Below are 22506 nucleotides of genomic sequence, written 5' to 3'. Positions count from 1 at the left end.
GAATCTGTGGCAAGACTTGAAAATTGCTGTTCACAGACGCTCTCCATCCGATCTGACAGACTTTGAGCTATTCTGAAAAGAAGAATGGGCAAAATTTACCCTCTCTAGACGTGCAAAGCTTGTAGAGACATCCCCAAAAAGACTTGCAGCTGTAATTGCTGCAAAAGGTGGTTCTACAAAGTATTGACTCGGGGGGCTGAATACCAATACACGCCACGCTTTTCATATATTTGTAAAAAATGTTGAAAACCATTTATCATTTTCCTTCAACTTCACAATTATGTGCCACTTTGTGTTGGTCTATCACATAAAATCCTGAAAAAATACATTTACGTTTTTGGTTGTAACATGACAAATTGTGGAAATTTCAAGGGGTATGAATTTCAAGGCACTGTAGATAGAGGTCAGTGAGCTCTAAGGTTGTGAAATGAAACTTAAAGCGGTATTAAACTCAAAACTAAAAATGTTCAGCAAACATTAGATGTGGTAGCTGCATTAGTTTTCTTTTTTTAAGGCTTTTTTCCCCTCTGATTTTCCCTGGTGATCTGTCAGTAACACACCTCCTGTATTAGAGTGCCCCCACTCTGGATGAAGGAGTACATACATACACACATACATACACACACTTCGCGTTTAAGAAAATGGACATAGACGTCATTTAGAAACACTTCCAGTGACCAACTCTAAACACTCCTTAAAACTGTGTACCTGGGAGATTGTTGATATATCCCCCATCCATCAGCAGGTGTCCATCCTTGGGGTCGCAAAGAGGTGGCATGTAGCCTGAGAGAGACATGCTAGCACGGACATATCGCCACAGACTCCCTGCAAAGAGAAATCAATGACTCCTGTTAGTCCAATTACTAGGAAACAATCTAAAAAGTAATTAGAAGGAGGAGGACGTAACGGAGCACACCATCCACTTCTGGTATCAGACTTAATTTGCTGGCCTGCCTACTCATTATTCACATCAAATACCTTGTACAATACCATGAATGCGGTGCATTTTGCTTCTATTTCATTGTTTATAGTCTCAGTTTTAGTAACCATACTGAATTCTTATATATAGTACCAAATAGAAATGGGTGAGATCTCCCTAATGCCGCCATTGCAAAGCCAAATTATGGTGTCACAAACATTCCAAAAATCCCCTATAATGAAGAATGAATATCCAGGGAATCCAGCTGTAGGTAAGCGACACTTTTATTCTGGTCTTCAGGGAAGGGTCAGAGATTCAATCTACTGTAGAGAATTACACGACTAGACCAACAGTGTTGTTCACCACAAACTGGAAGCAGTTTTTCACAGTGTTGGCTGATAATGTATGAGAAGTGAACATTTTTGAGGAGCCAAGAGAGTTAAAAAAACTGACACATGGAGTATAAGATACTTTCACAAAAGGTTGAGTGTTTCTGATTTGAGAACACAATCCCAAAAAGGGCAGGTGAAAAGGAATTCTCTCCATTATCTGCACATGAGCTGCTGCTTCTTGTGCATTCTGTGTAAAAATACGTCAGGGCTTTTTCCTGCTCCTACTCATCGCATGAGATCTGTGGATCTTTTCTGTCTCCCGCTAATATCACCGCCAAAGCGTGTCAGTATCCACTTATCATGTGCTGCTAATGTTATCTGCCATTATCCGATTGTAGATACCTCATGGAGGCAGCATTGCAGGCTGCCACAGCTCCTATAGGACATAAATCACTTACAATTTCTTTTTTCATGCATAACCATGAAAAATTACCTTCTAAAGGTTTACAGCCTTTCAAACGATCCATGCAGAAACCGTTACTGCTTTTCTATCATTTTACTAGGAAATGCATACTTTCAGGGGGGGCCAACCTTTTGACTTTTCTGGGCCACATTGAAAGAAGAGGAATTGTCTTGGATCACACATACAGTTGCAAGAAAAAGTATGTGAACCCCTTGGGATTACGTGGAGTTTTGCATGAATTGGGCATAAAATGTGCTCTGAACGTCATCTAAGTCACAACAATAGAAGAACACAGTCTGCTGAACATAATACTACACAAACATTAGATGTTACCATGGTTTAATTGCATATAACATGTAAATATTCACAGTGCAGGGAGGAAAAAGTATGGGAACCTTTGGACTTAATAACTGGTTGACCCTCCTTTGGCAGCAATAACCTCAACCAAACGTTTCCTGTAGTTGCAGATCAGACCTGCACAACGATCTGGAGTAATCTTGGACCACTCCTCTTCACAAAACTGTTTCAGTGTAGCAATATTCTTGGGATGTCTGGTGTGAATCGCTCTCTTAAGGTCATGCCACAGCATTTCAATCGGGTTGAGGTCAGGACTCTGACTGGGCCACTCCAGAAGGCGTATTCTGTGCTGTTGCAGCCATTGTTTTGTTGAATTACTTGTATGCTTTAGGTCATTGTCCTGTTGCATCACCCATCCTCTGCGGAGCTTCAGTTGGCGGACAGATGGTCGTACGTTTTCCTGCAAAATGTCTTGATAGACTCTGGAATTCATTTTCCCATCAATGACAACAATCTGTCCAGGCCCTGAGGGAGCAAAGCAGCCCCAAACCATGATGCTCCCTCCGCCATGTTTTACAGTGGGGATGAGGTTTTGATGTTGGTGTGCTGTGCCTTTTTTTCTCCACACATAGTGTTGTGTGTTCTTCCCAAACAACTCAATCTTGGTTTCATCTGTCCACAGTATATTTTGCCAGTAGTGCTGTGGAACATCCAGGTGCTCTTTTGCAAACTCCAAATGTGCTGCAATATTCTTTTTGGACAGCAATGGCTTCCTCCGTGGTGTCCTCCCATGTACTCCATTCTTGTTTAATGTTTTCCTTATTGTAGATGTGTCAACAAAAATGTTAGCATGTGCCAGAGATTTCTGTAGGTCTTTAGCTGACACTCTGGGATTCTTCTTTACCTCATGCAGCATTCTGCGCTGTGCTCTTGCAGTCATTTTTACAGGACGACCATGCCTAGGGAGAGTAGCAACAGTGCTAAACTTTCTCCATTTGTAGACAGTTTGTCTTACCGTGGACACATGAACATCAAGGCTTTTGGAGATACTTTTGTAACCCTTTCCAGCTTCATGCAAGTCAACAATTCTTGATCGTAGGTCTTCTGAGAGCTCTTTTCTGCGAGGCATGGTTCACATCAGACAGTGCTTCTTGAAACCAGTAAACCCAAAACAGGTGTGTGTTTTTTAAGGGCAGGACAGCTGTCAGCAACACATCCAATATCATCACACTGATTGGAGTCAAGGTTGGCTCACTCCTGGCTCCAATTAGCTCTGGGAGAAGTCATTAAGCTAGGGCCTCACATACTTTTTCCTCCCTGCACTGTGAATGTTTACATGTTATGTGCAATTAAACTATGGCAACATCTAATGTTGGTGTAGTATTATGTTCAGCAGACTGTGTTCTTCTATTGTTGTGACTTAGATGACGTTCAGACCACATTTTATGCCCAATTCATGCAAAACTCCACGTAATTCCAAGGGGTTCACATACTTTTTCTTGCAACTGTAAAATACACTAACAATAAGGAGAGCTGATGAGTAGAAAAAGTCAGGCAGATTACAAGTTGCCAATCACTGATATAGATAATGTACCTGTCTGAGTAATAAAACTTCATTTTTTTTAATTATAAGAGTAGATGAGGGCAACACAAAACTAGTGCAATATTTGATAAACTAACGCAACAATATCTGGTTGGATGGAGGGAGTAGCATCTCAATGAATTCTCAAGATGCTCATCAGACATTTTAGTTCTAATTATGCCCTTCATATGCTTCATCCTTGAAAATAGTTGCTCACAAACAGGTGCTGCCAAATACTGATGACATGCATACGGCGTGATTGTGAGGAGTGGGATATTTTTCTTTGTGAAGATAAAACCTATAAAAGTTAATGTGTTTGCTAAGTGTAAACGCATTTTTACAAAAAAAGAGTAAGTTTACAATTTTGTGTTGGGCCGCATGGTTGGACACCCCTGCTTTACATGATCAAAAATGACACTGAAAGCTCAAAACTAACTGGTGGCTCCTAGAAAAGTAACATGCTTGAGATCCCAGAGCAACACTAAGAGCAAAGGTACACTGATAATTGGGATTAGTCTGAGTTAGTGACACAGCTGGAGTCCTAGAATAATGATATAGGGACACTTGGGGTCCCAGAACCATATCACAACAGTGGCAGACAGAGCCAGAAAGGAGCCCTGTGCAAGACCAACTTTTGGGCCTGCATTCAGACGCTGGTCAAGTAAAATCACATATTCACTGTGTATAGATTAAAGCATGACTTCACCCTAAAGGGGAATCTCCGCTCTATGCCCTCCTTCCCCCTCCTCTTGTACTTTTGACATTTATTGGTGGGGGGGAGCAGATACCTGACTCCCAATTCTGGACAGATTGCATGGCGATTCCAATACCTGACTCCCAATTCTGGACAGATTGCATGGCGATTCCAACAGAAGTTCTCACCTCCAACCCCCCACTCTCTGGCCACAACCTTTTGGGACACATCATAAACGGATAAGTGTCCTTTTATTAAAAGTCAGCAGCTACAGTATTTGTAGTTGCTGACTTAAAATTCTTCTCAAACAGACTGAAGATCCTCTTTAAGAGCTAGATACAGTGAGCTATGTCCAGGTCTACAACAGAGTGGGTCTCAGGACCCATCTGACCAATACCTAGTAGGAATGGGCCCTTGTGCAGGTGCCCTGTCTCTGACACCTGGGGGTCCCAGTATGATGACACACTGATGTATGAAACCTCAAAACAATGGCACACTGACACTTGGAAGTCCGAGAACAAGAGCATGCTGACAGCTGGAGTCCCAAAACAATGTCACACTAACATTTGGGGATCCAGAACAGGCATTTTAGATCTGCAACAAAAAATGTGTGTTTGTGATTGTATACACACACATAGGGAACACATATATACAGTGTATATATATACACACACACATACATACACAGTGTCCTGAACATTTATAACAATGTATTAATTTTTTCATAGTAAACATTTTGATTGCTTAGAATGTTGTAACCATCCTGCCGGGCTCCCTAATTGCAATATTTGTAAAATATAAATCTTTAAGGCTCTGTACACAGACATAAGTAATTACTGAACTGAAGACTGTAAGGTAGGTGGAGAAAGGCGGAATTTCCATCTCCCATCTCTGAGTGGGATTTCCTAACCTGTGTAACGCACAATGTCAGGAGCTAGTCCCTGGGTCTCATTAGGACTGCAATTGTGTGGGTGTGAGGCTACAGAACAGAGAATTATTGGTGAAAGATATTCCCACTATCTGTACTAGTCACTTGGAGCGGAGAGAAGGTGCAATCACATTGCCCAGTGAAGATATAATCCAAGTGTCAGATAAGAGGTCAGCCTCATTATGGTAGCAGCTAAACCAATAAGAGGTGCAGGAAGCAGAGACGGTTTCATTCATCTCTCAACAATGTGCAGCATCAAAGGATGTCACAATTCCTGCATATCTGCTACACCTACTACTGAGGGATCACCAAATTACTCACACAGGCATCTAACCAACTCTCCATCCAGCTAGGTGTATTTTTACCTGACTCCACAATACAGAATGTATAGATTGAAAAATACAAGAGACATATTCAATTCAGGATGCTGGGGGATGTATTTCACAGGTGATCACATCTATATACAGTTGTGTCCAAAATTATTCAACCCCCACTGAAATTGAGTGTTTTGGCCAGTTTGACATTGCTTTTGATCATTCAGTCATCTTGCTTACATTTACATTAAAGAGGCACTTGTAGGTCAGACAAATATAACATAACAGTTATAATGAAATAACCACAAATGTCTTTTCTGTGCTCACAGCATTATCAGTTTTATTCAACCCCCAAGTGACATTCAATCTTAGTACTTAGTACAGCATCCTTTTACAGTTATAACAGCTTTTAAACGTGAAGCATAGCTTGACACAAGTGTCTTGCAGCGATCTACGGGTATCTTCGCCCATTCTTCATGGGCAAAGGCCTCCAGTTCAGTCACATTCTTAGGCTTGCGCACTGCAACTGCTTTCTTTAAGTCCCACCAGAGGTTCTCAATCGGATTTAAGTCTGGTGACTGCGATGGCCACTCCAAAATGTTCCAGCCTTTCCTCTGCAACCATGCTCTAGTGGACTTGGAGGTATGCTTGGGATCATTGTCCTGTTGAAATGTCCAACGTCTCCCAAGCCTCAGGTGTGTGACGGACTGCATCACGTTTCCATCCAATATCTCCTGGTACTGAAGAGAATTCATGGTACCTTGCACACGCTGAAGCTTCCCTGTACCTGCAGAAGCAAAACAGCCCCAAAGCATGATTGACCCTCCACCATGCTTCACAGTAGGCAAGGTGTTCTTTTCATCATAGGCCTTGTTCTTCCTCCTCCAAACATAGCGTTGATCCATGGGCCCAAACAGTTCTAATTTTGTTTCATCAGTCCACAGAACACTATCCCACAACTTTTGTGGTTTGTCCACATGGCTTTTGGCATACTGCAGTCGACTCTTCTTATTCTTTGGAGACAGCAAGGGGGTACGCCTGGGAGTTCTGGCACGGAGGCCTTCATTACGCAGTGTGCGTCTTATTGTCTGGGCTGAAACTTCTGTACCCACATCTGACAAATCTTTTCTCAGTTCCTCAGCAGTCACACGGGGACTTCTCTCCACTCTACGCTTCAGGTAGCGCACAGCAGTCGAAGTCAGCATCTTCTTTCTGCCACGACCAGGTAGCGTTTCAACAGTGCCCTTTGCCTTGAATTTGCGAATGATGCTTCCTAAGGTGTCTCTTGGTATGTTTAACATCTTTGCAATCTTCTTATAGCCATTGCCCTTCCTGTGAAGAGAAATCACCTCTTCTCTTGTCTTCCTGGACCATTCTCTTGCCTTCACCATGTTTGTAACCACACCAGTAAATGTCTAGAAGGAGCTGAGTATCACAGTCATTTTAAAGCTGCCTAATTGGTGCTTATTATGCTTGATTGCTGCTCGGTGACATCCACAGGTGTTTTCAATACCTGATGGAAAGCACCTGTATGAACCTCTGTTCTTCAGAGTGGTAGTCTTTAAGGGGTTGAATAATTGTGGCAATGAAGAAACCACATAAGAACCATTTACTACTGTATTACATAAACAATTGATGTCATTTTAGTTGCATTTGGGTAGTTACAACGTCCTTGTAGGATTTGATTCTGAATACAATTCCAAATGTACACTATAGTCCCTAAACCCCTTTACAGCATTGGGGGTTGAATAATTTTGGACACAACTGTAACTAAATACGACTGATCACTGGAAGTGCCTGCAGCAAAACGATCTGAAGAACAGCTTTTACATAGCTGGTAAGATCAGAGATGTCTATATCTCTAAATATAACTGAAAAAGGATCTGACCTGACTTAAAACGTTTCTAAGGTTACAATATTGCTGAATTGTGATACCACGTGGTGTCTGCAAGTACCTGTGCTTGTCTTCAAACTTGATCCCTGTGAAACCTCCTGGATAATAGGCACGGGCTATATACTGGTGGCCAAAATTGTGGATACACCTTACATTTTTACAAACTTTTCAGTTTAAAGTACTTTTTATATAAAAATCTCTAAAAATGTCATAGGAAAAGTAAAATTTAATATAGTAAATGGATGCCTTAACAAAAATTTTTTTTAAATAAGTTCAATTTTGGCTGGAAATGTACCATAATGTATCTTGGCTATTATATAGCATAAAAATGATAATTTCAAGTTTGTCACAATGTGTTTTTTCAATAATGTGTTGTATAGCCTTTGGCCTTAACTACTGCCTGACACCTTCTAGGCATTGACTCTACAAGTCTTTTGACATCCTCTTCTGTGATCAAATGATGCCAGGAATTGATTATAGCCTCAATGAGTCCTCGCTTGTTGCTTGGATTCTTGCGCAAGACCATGCGTTTCAATCTTGACCACACATTTTCGATGGAATTCAAGTCAGGGCTATTTCCAGGCCAGGGAAGCAGAGGAATTTTCTTGTCATTGAACCATTTAAGGCATTTACGAGCTGTATGGCATGCAGCTCCATCCTGTTGAAAAGTAAATTCTGTGCCTTTGTCCGCTAAGTCGCTTCTTGATGGGATCAACTTTGGTTCTAGGTCCTCTTTGATGTATCACTCTGCATTCTGCACTCTGCAGTTTTTTGGCCCTACTTGTCGTGCACTTTGTTCTGCACTCCTCTGACCCGTTTTCAGCTGACAGCGGGCTAAAGTGGGCTAAAGTCTGCTGTCAGTTGACGTCACTGAGCCGTTCCAGGCTCTGAAGGGATCTCGACTTTAAAGTCGGCATCCAGCCAGATGTCTGGACTGGCAGCTGGCTCAATCTCTCAGCGAGCCTCAGAGTCTGAGCCAGCAGTTCCTGCCCCCCTCCACACACAGCTCAGCGCTTCAGTGAGCGCTGGAGGGGCAGAGCAGAGAGCTGGAGACTGATAGTCACCGGCTTCATGCTTTGTGAAGAATGAGAACAGAGTGATCAGCGGTCTTTGATCGCTCAGTTCTTGGTCTTAGAAGCAGGGGGGACAGATGCAGCATCAGACCAATGCTGCATCCACCTATGTGAGTATGTATGTTTTTATTTTCTGCATCCCAAACCTTTCTTTTAAGTACCTAAATTGATTGGAATGCCACAAAACTTTAAACAATTCAATAGCCCACACCTGTGCAGGGCAGCATAAGTTATTCGGGGCTCGGTGCAAAAGTACAAAGCCAAAGCCTCTTTAATATTACAAAAACTTTGCAATGCCCCACACAATATAACCCATCTGTGAGCACAAATCCTCTTCTAACACATCATTCCAATGCTTCTTGGGGAGCAAATTGATAATAATTCTTTATCCATCTCAGCAATCATGGCAGGAAACGCCATCACTACCTGCAGTGTGGGTTGCCATGCTGCTGACCTGTTTAATGCATCCATATGCAAATTCCAACCAGTCGCTAGCTATGATATATTGTTCCACAATGAAGTTCCTCTCTGCCTTTTGCTTGTGCTGCTGCAATTGTTACGAATCTACCATTCCCTCTGCATATCAGTAATTACTGGAAAACCAAACAAAGATAGACATAAAAAAGCAGTATTTTATTCTCTCCCGGCTTTCCCTTTTTATTATGGTTGTCTGTTAAATTAAAATACTGCACAGCAATCAATACCCAGTATTTGTATAATAAAAAGGGTCAGAAGAAACAGACAATTGAAAAATGTGCTGAACACACAACAAAGTGATAAATATAAAGCAAAGATTAGCTTCATTAACTATCTTTAAAAAGGGAAACCTAGCCAAAACATTTATCCCCCAGTGTTAGATAAGAACCTCTTACAGGTTTTAACTGCTGTCTGTGTCTGCTGGGGAGATTTTACCATCACTCTCTTTGTCAACAGCAGATAGAAAATAAGAAGAGAAACCCCAATAGGGACACTGACAGCAACACAAACGTTTAGGAGGTCCTGCACTATCCATAACTAAAAAAAAAATAAAATAAAATAAAATGTAACTGCAGTTGAGCTGTTCATTTGAAGTTTCAAAGCTCCATATCACTTACCATCTGTGTGCACTCTCATGGCTGAAGCTGTGATGTCTGTGGTGATGTTAAAATAAGGAATCCAAAGATCCTATAGAGACAATGGACAGGAAATATGTGTTATGACACAAATGCTTTTAAGCGTAGGCTAGATATATACGCATAGATTCCTCCCATTTAGCCCATGGGTGGAACAAAAAAATCTAAAAGTTTCTCCATCAACTCAAAAAAGTATGGATGGAGAAATTTCCCCTAGCGGTTATTGTACTCAGACAGCTGGGACCAGTGTCTGTCTGAATACCCAAACAGTGACTGCAGTCACCGTTTGGCCGACAATTTCCTGCCCAGCTCCTTTAATTTTTAAATCAAAGTTTGTAGATGCGGGTGGTGCCTGCTGATTCAGTCAAAATTCAAGCTGTGTATGGCAGGCTTTAGGTATCATCATGGTAGGAAAAACTAACTGTCTCGTACAGTCTATGAAGACACCGTGCTCACCTCTATCTGCTTGTCCTTGAAGATGCTGCTGATGCTGCTATTAAAGGCTGCTCCGGAGAACATGGAGGTTATGGGGTATGTCAGGTCTAGAACCTTCTTGAAGACAGATGTCATGTCCTTAGGGTGGAAAAAAAAGAAGAAAATCAATGGCTGAGAAGCAGAGCTCATGGGCCTACTCGCATTCAAGAAAGCAAAATGAATGACCTAGAGGGAAATGGATTTGTATTACTGCTGGAATTAAAGACGTCTGTCCTCCCTAAAGATCTTCGTGACGGACAAAAAGCATTAAACTATCTGCAGAATACAGGTAATGTTATAGTGTACTTACTCCTCAGCAAACATGCCAACATTTTTGTTGTTTCATATCTTTACATCCTTTAGAAGAGTATGTCAGAACCAAAAAAACAAAAATCAGCACTTATTATGTAACTTGCAGTGCAGTGTATGAGCTTTACTGTCAATGGACATGATCTAATTAAGGTAAGCGGGTCTTTTTATGAAAATTTCAAGCACTTGTCTGCAAATTTTCAAAGAACCGCTATTGTAAACAAACAGCATATCCTAGTTGTCTTACAAATAAATGTAATTATACATTTTACAATACGTTACAATAACATTTGAAATACAAATACATTTTACTGTGCATGGCCATGCTGGCTTTTGGCTAAACACAGAGTTCCCCTTTAGGAAATAAACAGTTAATAGTTTTATTGGAGTGAAGTGAGAATAACTTCTACTTATCAGCTATGGTTTTTCTTTAAGGAGAGGCAGGCAGACTTATATAGAGCATATTAATCTGGGAGTATCATTGATCCCGTGTCAACATGTTTCAGTAAAAGGATATAATTGTATTTATGCAAAGTGACAGCAGATAACACTCCGATTTACTCCGACTGCCCACAGCACAATATTAACTCAATATTAGTAGCTCTATTACAAATGACAGAGTTACAGGATAATGAGATTTCACAAACTATGAGAAAAGATAGTGGTGACATCAATGTGTTTCCCTGACACTGTGGGTAGGATGTGACAAATCTCTTTCTGATACACAGTGATTCAGTGTATACTGTGGGGAAGAACAACCTGTAATTTACAGGGTCTTGGAGTCCATTCTGTTAAAACTTAAGTCAAAGTGACGCAGGAAGTTGGTGATTGAAGTAAACATGAATCATCAACATTTACTAAAAATGATTCAGTATGCAGCAGAGGCTAGCTTGATTTCTGTTTATTTTTGGTCAAATGTAACATCCCTCACTACTTGTCCAGGTTTAAAATTAGACCTGTGATTGTCAAAATTAAAGACTTGTGGGTTTGTGTGTTATTTTTTTGGATCTTTGCAGTAATCCAATATGAAAGTTTGCCTCTGTGCAGGAGCTTCCTGTAATAAAGACAGGTCACTGAGGCTCTCTCTCCTTGTGCAGGGTGACTGGTCTTGTCTCCGCCCCCTCCCGTAGTTTTCTGTGGGCAGCCTGTATTGGGTGGAGCATGTGAGGCCCCTCCCACAGCTTTGCTCTCTGCACAGGCTATGTACAGCACAGTGATGTCATCACCGCTATGTATACAAGGTAATATCTGCTTTTGCAGAGGCATGCAAGGTAGATTTATATCCTTTGTGGCTATTAATTAATTAATTTAAAAGGAAGTTTTTGCCCCGAGTTCAGCTTTAATTTAAACTGGTGTTTTGTAAAAGAAATCTCAGACTGTCAAGCTGTGGTATGCCAAAGCTACATGAGGCAAAAGATTAATTTTAGTCATTAAAGTATAGCTGGCTACAGATATTAAATATTAGCCAGGCATGCAGCATGATCTGGCTGCCAAAGACATTCTATGTTCTAAATTCACCAGGTATTTAGGTTTACAAAAAAAGGGGTGGAGCTGGACCCTAGCTCGCCTCTGGGAAACCAAGAGCCACCATATTGTTTGGTGGCTTTGCTGGCAGTGTCTGGATAGTGCATACAGATATACCATCGCTTCACTGACCATAATCAGCTGGGTTAGAGGAACATTATCTTTTCTCAGCAAGTACTATAACCCCCCCAAAAAAAAAACTGCATACTTCCAACACATGTAAATCCTCCAGGATGCACATGCAGTATTTCGATAAGATGAGAGATGGCCTACATACAAAGGTTAAATGAAAAGTAATGACTTCCCTTTTGTAACAGATGGCTGCACTGCTGAGTGACAAGTACTGACACATTGTGTAGATTCTCCTCTACCTTCTCAGCTGGCAGCAGGTCTATATTGTAAATGGTTGTTTTACTATTCTGTATAAAATGGAACCCTGTGTTGGATCCTCATCAGTGCAATATAAGCAACATGCAGTTCATGATGGCAGAAGGTGTTGATCCAACCAAAACTTAATGTTTTCAAGCTGTTTATGTTGATAACTGTGTTGATGTGAGCACTATGCATCACTGGACCAAAACATGGAAGGGTGTATTAAGCTGGCAATACATGGACTGAACATTGGATGGTTTAGTAGGGACCAGCCGAAAGTCGATCCATGTATGGACAGGCTGGGTGTACACAAAACGGTCTACTGACAGACTTGTAAACAACCAGCCTGTCAGGTTTTTTTTTTTTTGAATGTTCAGTGCGACCGACCGGCTACAGCCAGAAACACTGATCACTGTATTCTGACAGTAGGGAAGGCCCCCCGCTATCATAATACAATACCATAACAGGAAGGGTTCCCCCATGCACGTTAAACGCTTGGACAGGGGAATTGGCTATTTTTCATTCATTCAATCCGCTGACTGAATTAAAAAAAAAAAAAAATCATGTATGGTCAGTTTAATGCTGGATACACACAGGAAGTTTTTTGTTCCGTTCAACCCAGCGGCCTAGAAAAAAAAAAAAAGACGTACAGATCGCCGTACTAACACACCTGATGTTAGTGTGGCGATCTCCCTGTTGAGCTATTATGTTCTCACATGAGAACGGCCACCGTGCCAGGACACACTGATCAGCGCTCATAGCCGATGCCCAGGTTTTCCATGCCTGTTCGACAGAAGCTGGTCGTGAGACTGGCTTCTGTTGGACGAGGAGCTGTACACACGGGCCAAAAGTCGGCCGATTTCTGTTGAACCAACCATTTTTGGATGATTTTTGGCCTATGTGTACCCAGCTTTAATCTCTTCACCCTACTGCATCCACCATACAGTCTAAACTTGGCGTCCTGCAACTTCCATCTTTTTTAAATTAAAAGAAGTCCTATGTGGACAGTACCATTCATCTAAAGCAGAAGTTTAGAACTCTGTCAGGATGTGATTGAAGTAAAAGTATATGGACTTCTATCATGATATCTTCCCAAAAATTGTTGTTGTTGGCTTAATGGTATACAGATATCTGGTGACTAAGTAGAAAACTGAATATTTTTCATTAAAGAGCATATTCTAATTATCATTTCTGCTTTTCTTGCTATTGTCTCACCTGACCATAACCGTAACAGACATGGAGATCCTACTTTTCATTCAGCCTTTGTACATTATAGACTCCTGAGGAAATAGGAGTCTCCTCGCTCTGTGCCAACCAGGAACTCTGTTCCTCTCAATGTTAATATCAGCCTATCCCGTCTGTCACAGGATGGGTCATCACCCCCCATAATAGGCACTAATCTGCTGTTACATTGTGCTGTTTAGGCTAGTGTTTTACTGAAAATACATTTTTATCCTCAAAATAGCAAATATAATGGAAAAACATCACATATTACAGTGACAAATTCATTAAAAATTATCAAATAGATTTTAAACACTTCACTTATGAAATGCAATTAAAATGAAATGTACCTAGTGTATATTAAAGTGGCTGTAAACCCTCACATATAACCAATGGAGTGACTGGCTTCAGTTGATGCACAGAGATTAAACAAATCCTCCTACATAAGTTGTACCTGTTTATCTATAGCCATCTGTCACTTCCATCCATTCAAAGTACAGAATTTAGAAAGGATCTCTCAGCTATGAAAAGCAGGGGCTGGGGAGCTGAAGTTACATCAATGAGGAGAGATCTAAGAGTTGATTGGAGGGAAGGATGCACACACCCTTTGCACAACGCACAGGAACCGAGCTGAGGCTGTCAGTCACAGACTGTGCCCTCCCCGGTCTCCATTTTTCTTTTGGTGTCAGAAAAACTTGTCAGAAGTGATTCCTGCCGAAAGCAGAGGAATGAGGCAGCAGACAGAAATGACACTGCTATGGATTGGGACAATTACATACTATAGAGGAATATGCTTTGTTCATATGCCATGTCTGAGGTTTACAAGCACTTTAAATACCAACAATTTCCTACACGCAATAAATTAGGTTGTGAGTTGGAGGACCAACAGTATAAAGCACTCAAATTCTGTAGCACTGCACAGAGCTGTCAAGCTAACATTTATTAGACACTGGGGGGTTGAAGAAGAAGATGTACGGGCAGCTTATGGGCCTGTGTCAACGGGCTTTTGTTCGCCTCAAGAGGAATTTTCCTTTCAATGCAAGTATATAGGAATGCATTATCCACTTGAAGCAGATTAAATATAGACCAGAAGGAGATCAACCCAGAAGCAGGTGCTTCTAAAACTGATGATAAACTGATAACAGTGCTATAACCTCAAAGCCCTTTGACATAAGTCCTAAAAGAGGCAGACAGCACAAGAATGACCTCACCAGTGGGTGTTGCTCACCGTATTTCAGTGGAAGGTCTAAATGCAAAGAACCAGCAGGCAATGCTCATTGTAGTTCAATGGGAATTCTGAAGGCATGGAAGTATAGGAGGACGCTGCAGGGCTGCAGGCACTGTGTAGTGGGTATTACCCTCTGACTGTGCATTATGACACAGGCATATCTTGCATTCTACTTTAAAATGCCTATATGGGCACAGAAGCATTTATGAGTACAACCCCAATCAGCAATGAAATGACGTCAGTTCAACTGCCCATACGTACGTATAATGCATACTCACGCATGTCCTCCTAACCCTCTAGCATTAAGCTGTATTGTAACTGTATTGTCTCCCTTTTATGGTGCTATATAAATCCTGTATTATAATAATAAATGCATAGACTATGAAAGCCAATCTCTACGCAAGAACTGAACGATGTTCTATACAAGATGCAATCCTGCTCAGATAGCCAGATGTCCGCAACAGTGACTCACACCTCTCAGCAAACTCGTCATTTTGTGACTTCTATTATAGCTGCATTAACATTTGTTACGCTCTGCACAAGTCATAATGTAAAGCGGTAAGAGGCGACGATGGAAATCCTGTCTTGGCATACAGCTGCCCCAATTACTCCTGAGTGACCCAGTTAAGGTTATGTCATAGAGCGCTCCAACTGAGCCATCATGACTTATCTGATATTATCGCTGCACACAAATTTGGCATTACAGCCAGTTACGATCATTTACGGGAGCTGCTCTTCTCCTGCGCTTGACACAAAATGACTAATTCCACAAAAGTAAACACAAAGGTGTCTATTTTTAAATATTTTCACACAAGATTCACACATTCTTCTAACTGGATTCCATTGGGAAATGTGCGAGTCTTGTGTGAAAACATTTGTAAATAGAGTAGTGTTACAGACACAGCTTTCTTTGAGAAGAACAGTAAATCCTACAGAAGTCTGCGGACCATGTATGAATGCAACAGATGAATGCAAGAATTATTCCGAGGGATAGGTGGATTATAATTGAGCTTGGTTCTTTTTCAAGAGGGGATCGACACAATAATGGCTTCTCTAATTAAGATGCCACCTACTCATGGATGAGAAGATGTATTGTACAGCGCTTGAATCTGAATTGTTTGGTAATAGACTTAACAAGTAAAAGGTGAACATACGTCTGCAGCACTAGGAAGCTGTGTGGAAGGGTGCTACTTAGAATGGTGCTTCAGCAATATTATATCACTGATAAGGACCTCTTATGGGTTTATTGATCCTAACCTGCATAAAGTGTTCACAGGGATAGTGCAGGAATCTGAAGATGTGATTGGTGTCACAAGTCCCTGGATGCCGATGTCTCCTACCAAGTATAAATGGTCCCAGGCCAGAAGTCACCAACACTGGTGGCACATTGGAAAACTATTGCTAGGCAATGCGGTAATATATTCTCTGCCCTGCAGAGGTGTACAAGGTAGGAAACAATTTCACACAGTCAGACCCAATTTTGTGTGCCCATGCAAACTAATTATGTGATCTAAGATGTCACTCTATTGGGGTATGCAGGACCAGATCTTGGAAGTAATCACCAGTAGGAAGTAGTCTAGGTCACTTTCCTGGCAATCTCCCCAACAAGACAGAAGCAAAACCATTACATAATATAATACTGCAAAGTCACCTTTCATTAAAGAAGGTGCCTGTGAATGACATTTAGGATCCTAGAAAAGCCTCTGGAGTACACCATAGAAAATGTGAGATTACTTTTTTGCTGTATTTGGGGTGAGTTTGTGCAGATACAGTATACTGGGCTCTCTTCAAGGTAAAAGTTCAATATCTGACGAGTTGAAAGCTATCTGTGAATTACAATTCACACTGTGAACATAATTCAGTAAACATTGCAAATATGCTACTTTAGAAAATTCAATTGCCTTACTGTGAGTTCTGAGTAATCCTCTGCATGCAGATTTCAGTAAACATCTCACAGCATGAATAGGAAGGTAGTAGATATTATCTTCTCAATACTAATTTTATCTAATACCTCCTTTTCTCTGCCTTAGCAATGGCATTCAAAGCTGCAGCTTAGCCAATATTTGGGGAAATAATACCAATTACCCCCAGGATCTCTCCAATTTTTCAGTTCCAAGCCCTCATTAAGTAGGACCCTATGAACCCTCGAAACACAATGGGCTTTTATGATACAGAAGTCTGAATAAAATCTAATTTGAACTTTATACGTTCTGCTTTTTGAGCTTTCTGCCTCAAATACCCAGTCCCTATTCAAGCAAAGAGACAATCTTCGGCCACCATTCCAGGGAGAGCTGCCTTTATACTACTTAGGGCCTAGATGAAACACTCATTACTTTAAGCGATCAAGTGCCCTACACCTTTCTTCTACTTTTCAAATGTAACATTTCAAGGTCGGACCAAATCTGCCTGGTGGTTATGAGAAACCTCTTAAAGTTAACCTAGACAAGATAACCGTATCCTTCATACAACGCAAGATGTATCAATCGTATATGATATGGCATCAGGGCAAAGACCAGGGGTGGGCAGAAGGGACACATGCCCTGGGAGCAATGATACAATGTGGACAGGGGGTGCTAAGAGCCAGTCAGGGCTCCACACTCTGGCTGCCAGAATGACAGGAGTGACTGCCATCACTCCTGTTATTCAGAATGGAGCACACTGAATCGGCTGAGATAGCTGCTAGAGGGAGGACTCTGCTCTCTTCTCCCTCCAGCAGCATTGTAAACTGGGTAGAAGAGAAAGCAGGGTAGCACTAGTTGAGAACACTGGACAGTTCTTGTCAGCATTGGCACCTCCCAAAAAGTGAGGGCAGACTGCCCTCCTTCCTACCTCCTTGTAGTGTGACCTCACTTTATTGGAGAGGGGAAGAAGACAAAGCTGCCTTCATTCCCAGGCAGGTGCCGCTAAACACAGTAAAGTAGACTGAACTGTAAAGTGCACAGAGGGTGGGGGGAGTTAGCCTTATAGCTCCTCTCTCCCTCTCATAATCACCCACCCTACATCTCAGGCATATTTACACTTGTGCTTGGGAGCCACATTTTTACCGCCCCTCCCCCAAATGCTCCCCCCTAACCTGTTGCCACCCATATAACATATATATGCGGTGGCAAAAGGGTGGTCTTTAACAACCACACGCCACACATATGCATGAGTGGGCGGCTGATTTTTCTGTGCTGAAAGCGCATATACTGTGCGTTTCCAGCACAGAGACTGAGCTGTCAAAGACAGCTCTTAGTCCTTGCTAATGATCAGTAGCTAGCAGGACTGGCTCCCAATCATGTGCCTACTGTGAGAGCCAATCACAGTAGTCACATGATCAGCTGATCTTTCCCACCCAGCATTTAGAACTTTTTAAAGATACGCCTTGGGAAGTGGGAAAGAGTTAAACTGCAAAGGCAGCAGACTGGGGTGTAAACATGCCATGGCAATAATTATTCCCCCTGTTGCATTTGCTGGGCAGTACCGCCTGCCAGACACAATCCATTTAACTCAATGGGGCCACACTGCAACCAAGTGCATAGCACCTTCACAGCTACACTTCCCCCTTCACACCATTGCCCAATCAGTCACACAGATAGGGAGATTTTTCCTTTCATGTGACACCATGGAGGCAGGAGCTAATGACACAATCAGTGTAATCTAGCGATCAGAGTCATGATATGGCTCTGATAAAGCCAAACTCCGTATAGGCTACTGTGGGGCTAGAAGGCGAAGAGTGCCTTTGCACTGTCACTGGCAGTGAACATTTGCTTCTAATGTGGAATTAAATTATTAAGTTATACATTTAAAAAAAATTGCTTTACCGCATTATAATTTTGCAAATTAATCATTTTAGACAACCAAATCTTAATTGTTAAGTACAGGTTCACTTATAATACTGGCCTTTTTTACATCAAGCTTTCTGTATGTAAGAGGCCGCATGGGGCCTTCAGTGAAAGTGTCCCAGCATTGCAAACAGATGTGTTCCAGGATCACCAGATGACTTTTGCACTACTGAAATGCTTTGATGAAAAACTGAAGCAGGTTTGCTTCTGGTCTGCATCTCAGTGTTCAAATGTCAATGTTCAGTGGAGCGTATTTAAACAAAACAAAAAAAAGAATCTTTCCTAGAAGAGGAAACTAAAAGATTCGCTCACCATACACCATTCCCGGGCCCTGATCTTCATACGGTTAAAGCTGCGCTCCTCTGCATACAGAGCTCCCATAAAGGATCCAATAGATGTCCCTCCAACCATGTCGATAGGAATGCCACTCTCAATAAGGGCTTTGATGACACCTACTTGGGAACAGCCCCTGTGAGGGAAGAACCAAGGCATGGTATTACATACTACTACTTTACTGAATGGATTCTCCACTGTAAAATACATTGATTACACACATTTCCCTGATAATCTGGGACAAGTGATTTATAAGCAAGACCAGCTATTACCACAGACATCAATTGCAGGCATTTGTGCACATTAGATTTTTTTCTATTTTAAAAATGCAGCATGTTGCCGATTTGAACCTGACAATTTCTACCTTTTTACTTTGCAATTGGTATAAAGGCAGGTTAAAAGAACCAATTGTGTTTTCATTCTGCTTTCAGTCTGTCGTTTGTAGATTTGTGCAGATTTGCAAGCAAACACGAAAATATCTAACACTAAATGAATACATCATTTACTGTGCACCCCATATGACACCCAACAATTGGTGTCTAAATGGTCAACCACCACTCTCCATAGCATGTTTCTCTATGCTTCCAGTGGCCAAATGGATGGTGTGTGAAGAGTGGTGGTTAAGTGAACTTGTTGCTTTACCTTTTGTAGGCAATACGCAATTTATAGAAATCTTGTGGCATCCTCAAAGTTCATAAACTGATTGTGCAGCAGGTATGTCAATGTGCCTAAAAACGTGCACAAAACTATATTTTGAAAAGATGACATGCTCTGTTATCATAACTCTGAGCACAGATTGGAAGGTAACCCTACCCACATTCCTAATGGCCAATGAAGCTGGCCTTCTCATTCAGTGGCTTAGAAGGGGTGGGCCAGAGTAGAACCATACAAGTAATTTAAGGATAGCATAGATTTACAGTGCCTTTAAAAAGTGTTCACATCCCTTGAAATTTTCCACACTTTGATATGTTATAACCAAAAACATAAATGTATTTTATTGGGATTTTATGTGATAGACCAACACAAAGTGGCACAAAATTGTGAAGTGGAAGGAAAATGATAAATGGTTTTCAAAATGTTACAAAAAAATATCTGAAAAGTTTTCAAAATGTTACAAAAAAAAATCTGAAAAGTGTGGCGTGCATTTGTATTAAGCCCCCTTTATTCTGATACCCCTAACCAAAATCTAATGGAAACAATTGCCTTCAGAAATCACCTAATTAATAAATAGAGTCCACCTGTGTGTAATTTAATATCAGTATACAGTTGTGCTCAAAAGTTTGCATACCCTGGCAGAAATTTGTGAAATTTTGGCATTGATATTGAAAATATGACTGATCATGCCAAAAAATGCTCTTTTATTGAAGGATGATGATCATATGAAGCCATGTATTATCAAATAGTTGTTTGGCTCCTTTTTAAATCATAATGATAACAGAAATCACCCAAATGGCCATGATCAAAAGTTTACATCCCCTGGAATGTTTGGCCTTGGTACAGACACACAAGGTGACACACACGGGTTAAAATGCCAATTAGAGGTTGTCCCACATCTGTGGCTTTTTAAATTGCAATTAGTGTCAGTGTATAAAAAAGTCAAGGAGTTTGTTAGCTCTTACGTGGAAGAACTGACTAGGCTAGATACTGAGCCATGGGGATCTGAAAATAACTGTCAAAAGTCCTGCGTAAAAAGGTAATGGAACTTTATAAAAAAAGATGTCCAAAGCCTTGAATATGCCAATCAGTACTGTTAAATCACCTATTAAGAAGTGGAAAATTTGGGGATCTCTTGATACCAAGCCTTCGACCATGCAGCTAATTTTTGTTCAAGTGTCATCATATTGTGCTCCTTCAAAACAACCACACTGTCTTTTTCCAGAGTAGTCTGTATTTTTCTTGTGGTTACCTTTGGGTTTCCCTTTGTATCCCAAACAATTCTTCTGGCAGTTGTGGCTGCAATCTTTCTTGGTCTACGTGACCTCGGCTTGGTATCAAGAGATCCCCGAACTTTCCACTTCTTAATAGGTGATTTATTAAGAAGTGTTAGGAACAGAGCCCAGCTCAACGTTATACAAGTCTGCTTGAACCCTCAATCACTCAGGCAGATATATACTACTGTATATTGCCAAAAGTATTGGGACACCCCTCCAAATCATTGGATTCAGGTGTTCCAATCACCTCCATGGCCACAGGTATATAAAATCAAGCACCTAGGCATGCAGACATTTGTGAAAGAATGGGTCGTTCTCAGGAGCTCAGTGAATTCAAGCGTGGTACCGTGATAGGTTGCCACCTGTGCAGTAAGTCCATCTGTGAAATTGACTCGCTATTAAATATTGCACGGTCAACTGTTCGTGATATTGTAATAAAGTGGAAGCAACTGGGAACAGCAGCAACTCAGCCACAAAGTGATAGGACACTTAAAATGACAGAGCGGGGTCAGCAAATGCTAAAGCAGAGCGCAGAAGTCGCCAACTGTCTGCAGGGTCAGTAGCTAAAGACATCCAAACTTCATGTGGCCTATGGATTAGCACAACAGTGCATAGAGAGCTTCATGGATTGGGTTTCCATGGCCGAGCAGCTGCATCCAAGCTTTACATCACCAAGTGCAATGCAAAGGGTAGTATGCAGTGAAGTAAAGCACGCCGCCACTGGACTCTAGAGCAGTGGAGACATGTTCTCTGGAGTGACGACTCACAGTTCTCTGTCTGCCAATCCGGTGAATATGTCTGGATTTGGCGGTTGGCAGGAGAATGGTACTTGCCTGACTGCATTGTGCCAAGTGTAAAGTTAGTGGAGGGGGGATTATAGTGTGGGGTTGATTTTCAGGGGTTGGGTTTGGCCCCTTAGTTCCAGTGAAGGGAACTCTTAAGGTGTCAGCATACCAAGACATTTTGGAATTTCATGCCCCCAACTTTGTGGGAACAGTTTGGGGATGGCCCCTTCCTGTTCCAACATGACTGTGCACCAGTGCACAAAGCAAGGTCCATAAAGACATGATGATGAGCGAGTTTGGAGTGGAGAAACTTGAATGGCCTGCACAAAGTCCTGACCCCAACCCAATAAAACACCTTTGGGATTAATTAGAGCAGAGACTGCGAGCCAGACCTTCTCGTCTGACTTCCGGGCCTGACCTAGCAAATGCACTTCTGGAAGAATGGTCAAACATTCCCATAGACACACTCCATACCTTGTGGATGGCCTTCCCAGAAGAGTTGAAGCTGTTATAGCTGCAAAGGGTGGACCAACTCAATATTGAACCCTGCGGACTAAGACTGGGATGCCGACACAATATAGAGGACTGAAGGAGGATTTAAGTTTGTACACTGTAAATGTATTAAGGGAATGGGATAAAATACACAAATATATGAGATGGGAATTTAACTCTATACTTATGCCACTAAGAAATACAGAATTTTTTCCACCAGGTAGAGAAGAAATAGCAGGTAGATGGTTTACAAAGGAGGACGTCCAACTCAGAGATATAATGGGGGATGGGAAATTGAAGACCTTTAAAGAGCTGGAAAAGGAAAAGGGAAATATTTTCACTAGGCTGGATGAGTGGCGATACTATCAATTAAAACGTTTTTGGGGAAATCTAAAAAAACCCCTG

The 22506-nt window shown here is 41.5% G+C and overlaps 1 protein-coding gene across 4 annotated transcripts in view; it reads right to left on the bottom strand.

Moving 5' to 3' along the window:
* Positions 1 to 22506, bottom strand: part of PNPLA7 (patatin like domain 7, lysophospholipase) — a 346161-nt gene that overhangs the window by 42161 nt on the left and 281494 nt on the right. For all 4 annotated transcript variants that reach the window (XM_089675020.1, XM_089675022.1, XM_089675023.1 and 1 more), the window contains 4 exons: positions 18873 to 19029; positions 10065 to 10181; positions 9591 to 9660; positions 709 to 825 (listed from right to left, as the gene is read on the bottom strand). In XM_089675020.1, coding sequence (XP_089531146.1) covers positions 709 to 825; positions 9591 to 9660; positions 10065 to 10181; positions 18873 to 19029 — 461 coding nt within the window. The remainder of the gene's footprint in view (positions 1 to 708; positions 826 to 9590; positions 9661 to 10064; positions 10182 to 18872; positions 19030 to 22506) is intronic.

Source organism: Staurois parvus, unplaced genomic scaffold (assembly GCF_062004578.1).
Source record: "Staurois parvus isolate SC_StPar_1 unplaced genomic scaffold, SC_StPar_1.0 ptg000154l, whole genome shotgun sequence".
In the NCBI taxonomy this organism is placed as follows: domain Eukaryota; kingdom Metazoa; phylum Chordata; class Amphibia; order Anura; family Ranidae; genus Staurois; species Staurois parvus.
Note: the sequence above shows the minus strand (reverse complement) of the source record. Positions and strands in the feature narration are given on the sequence as shown.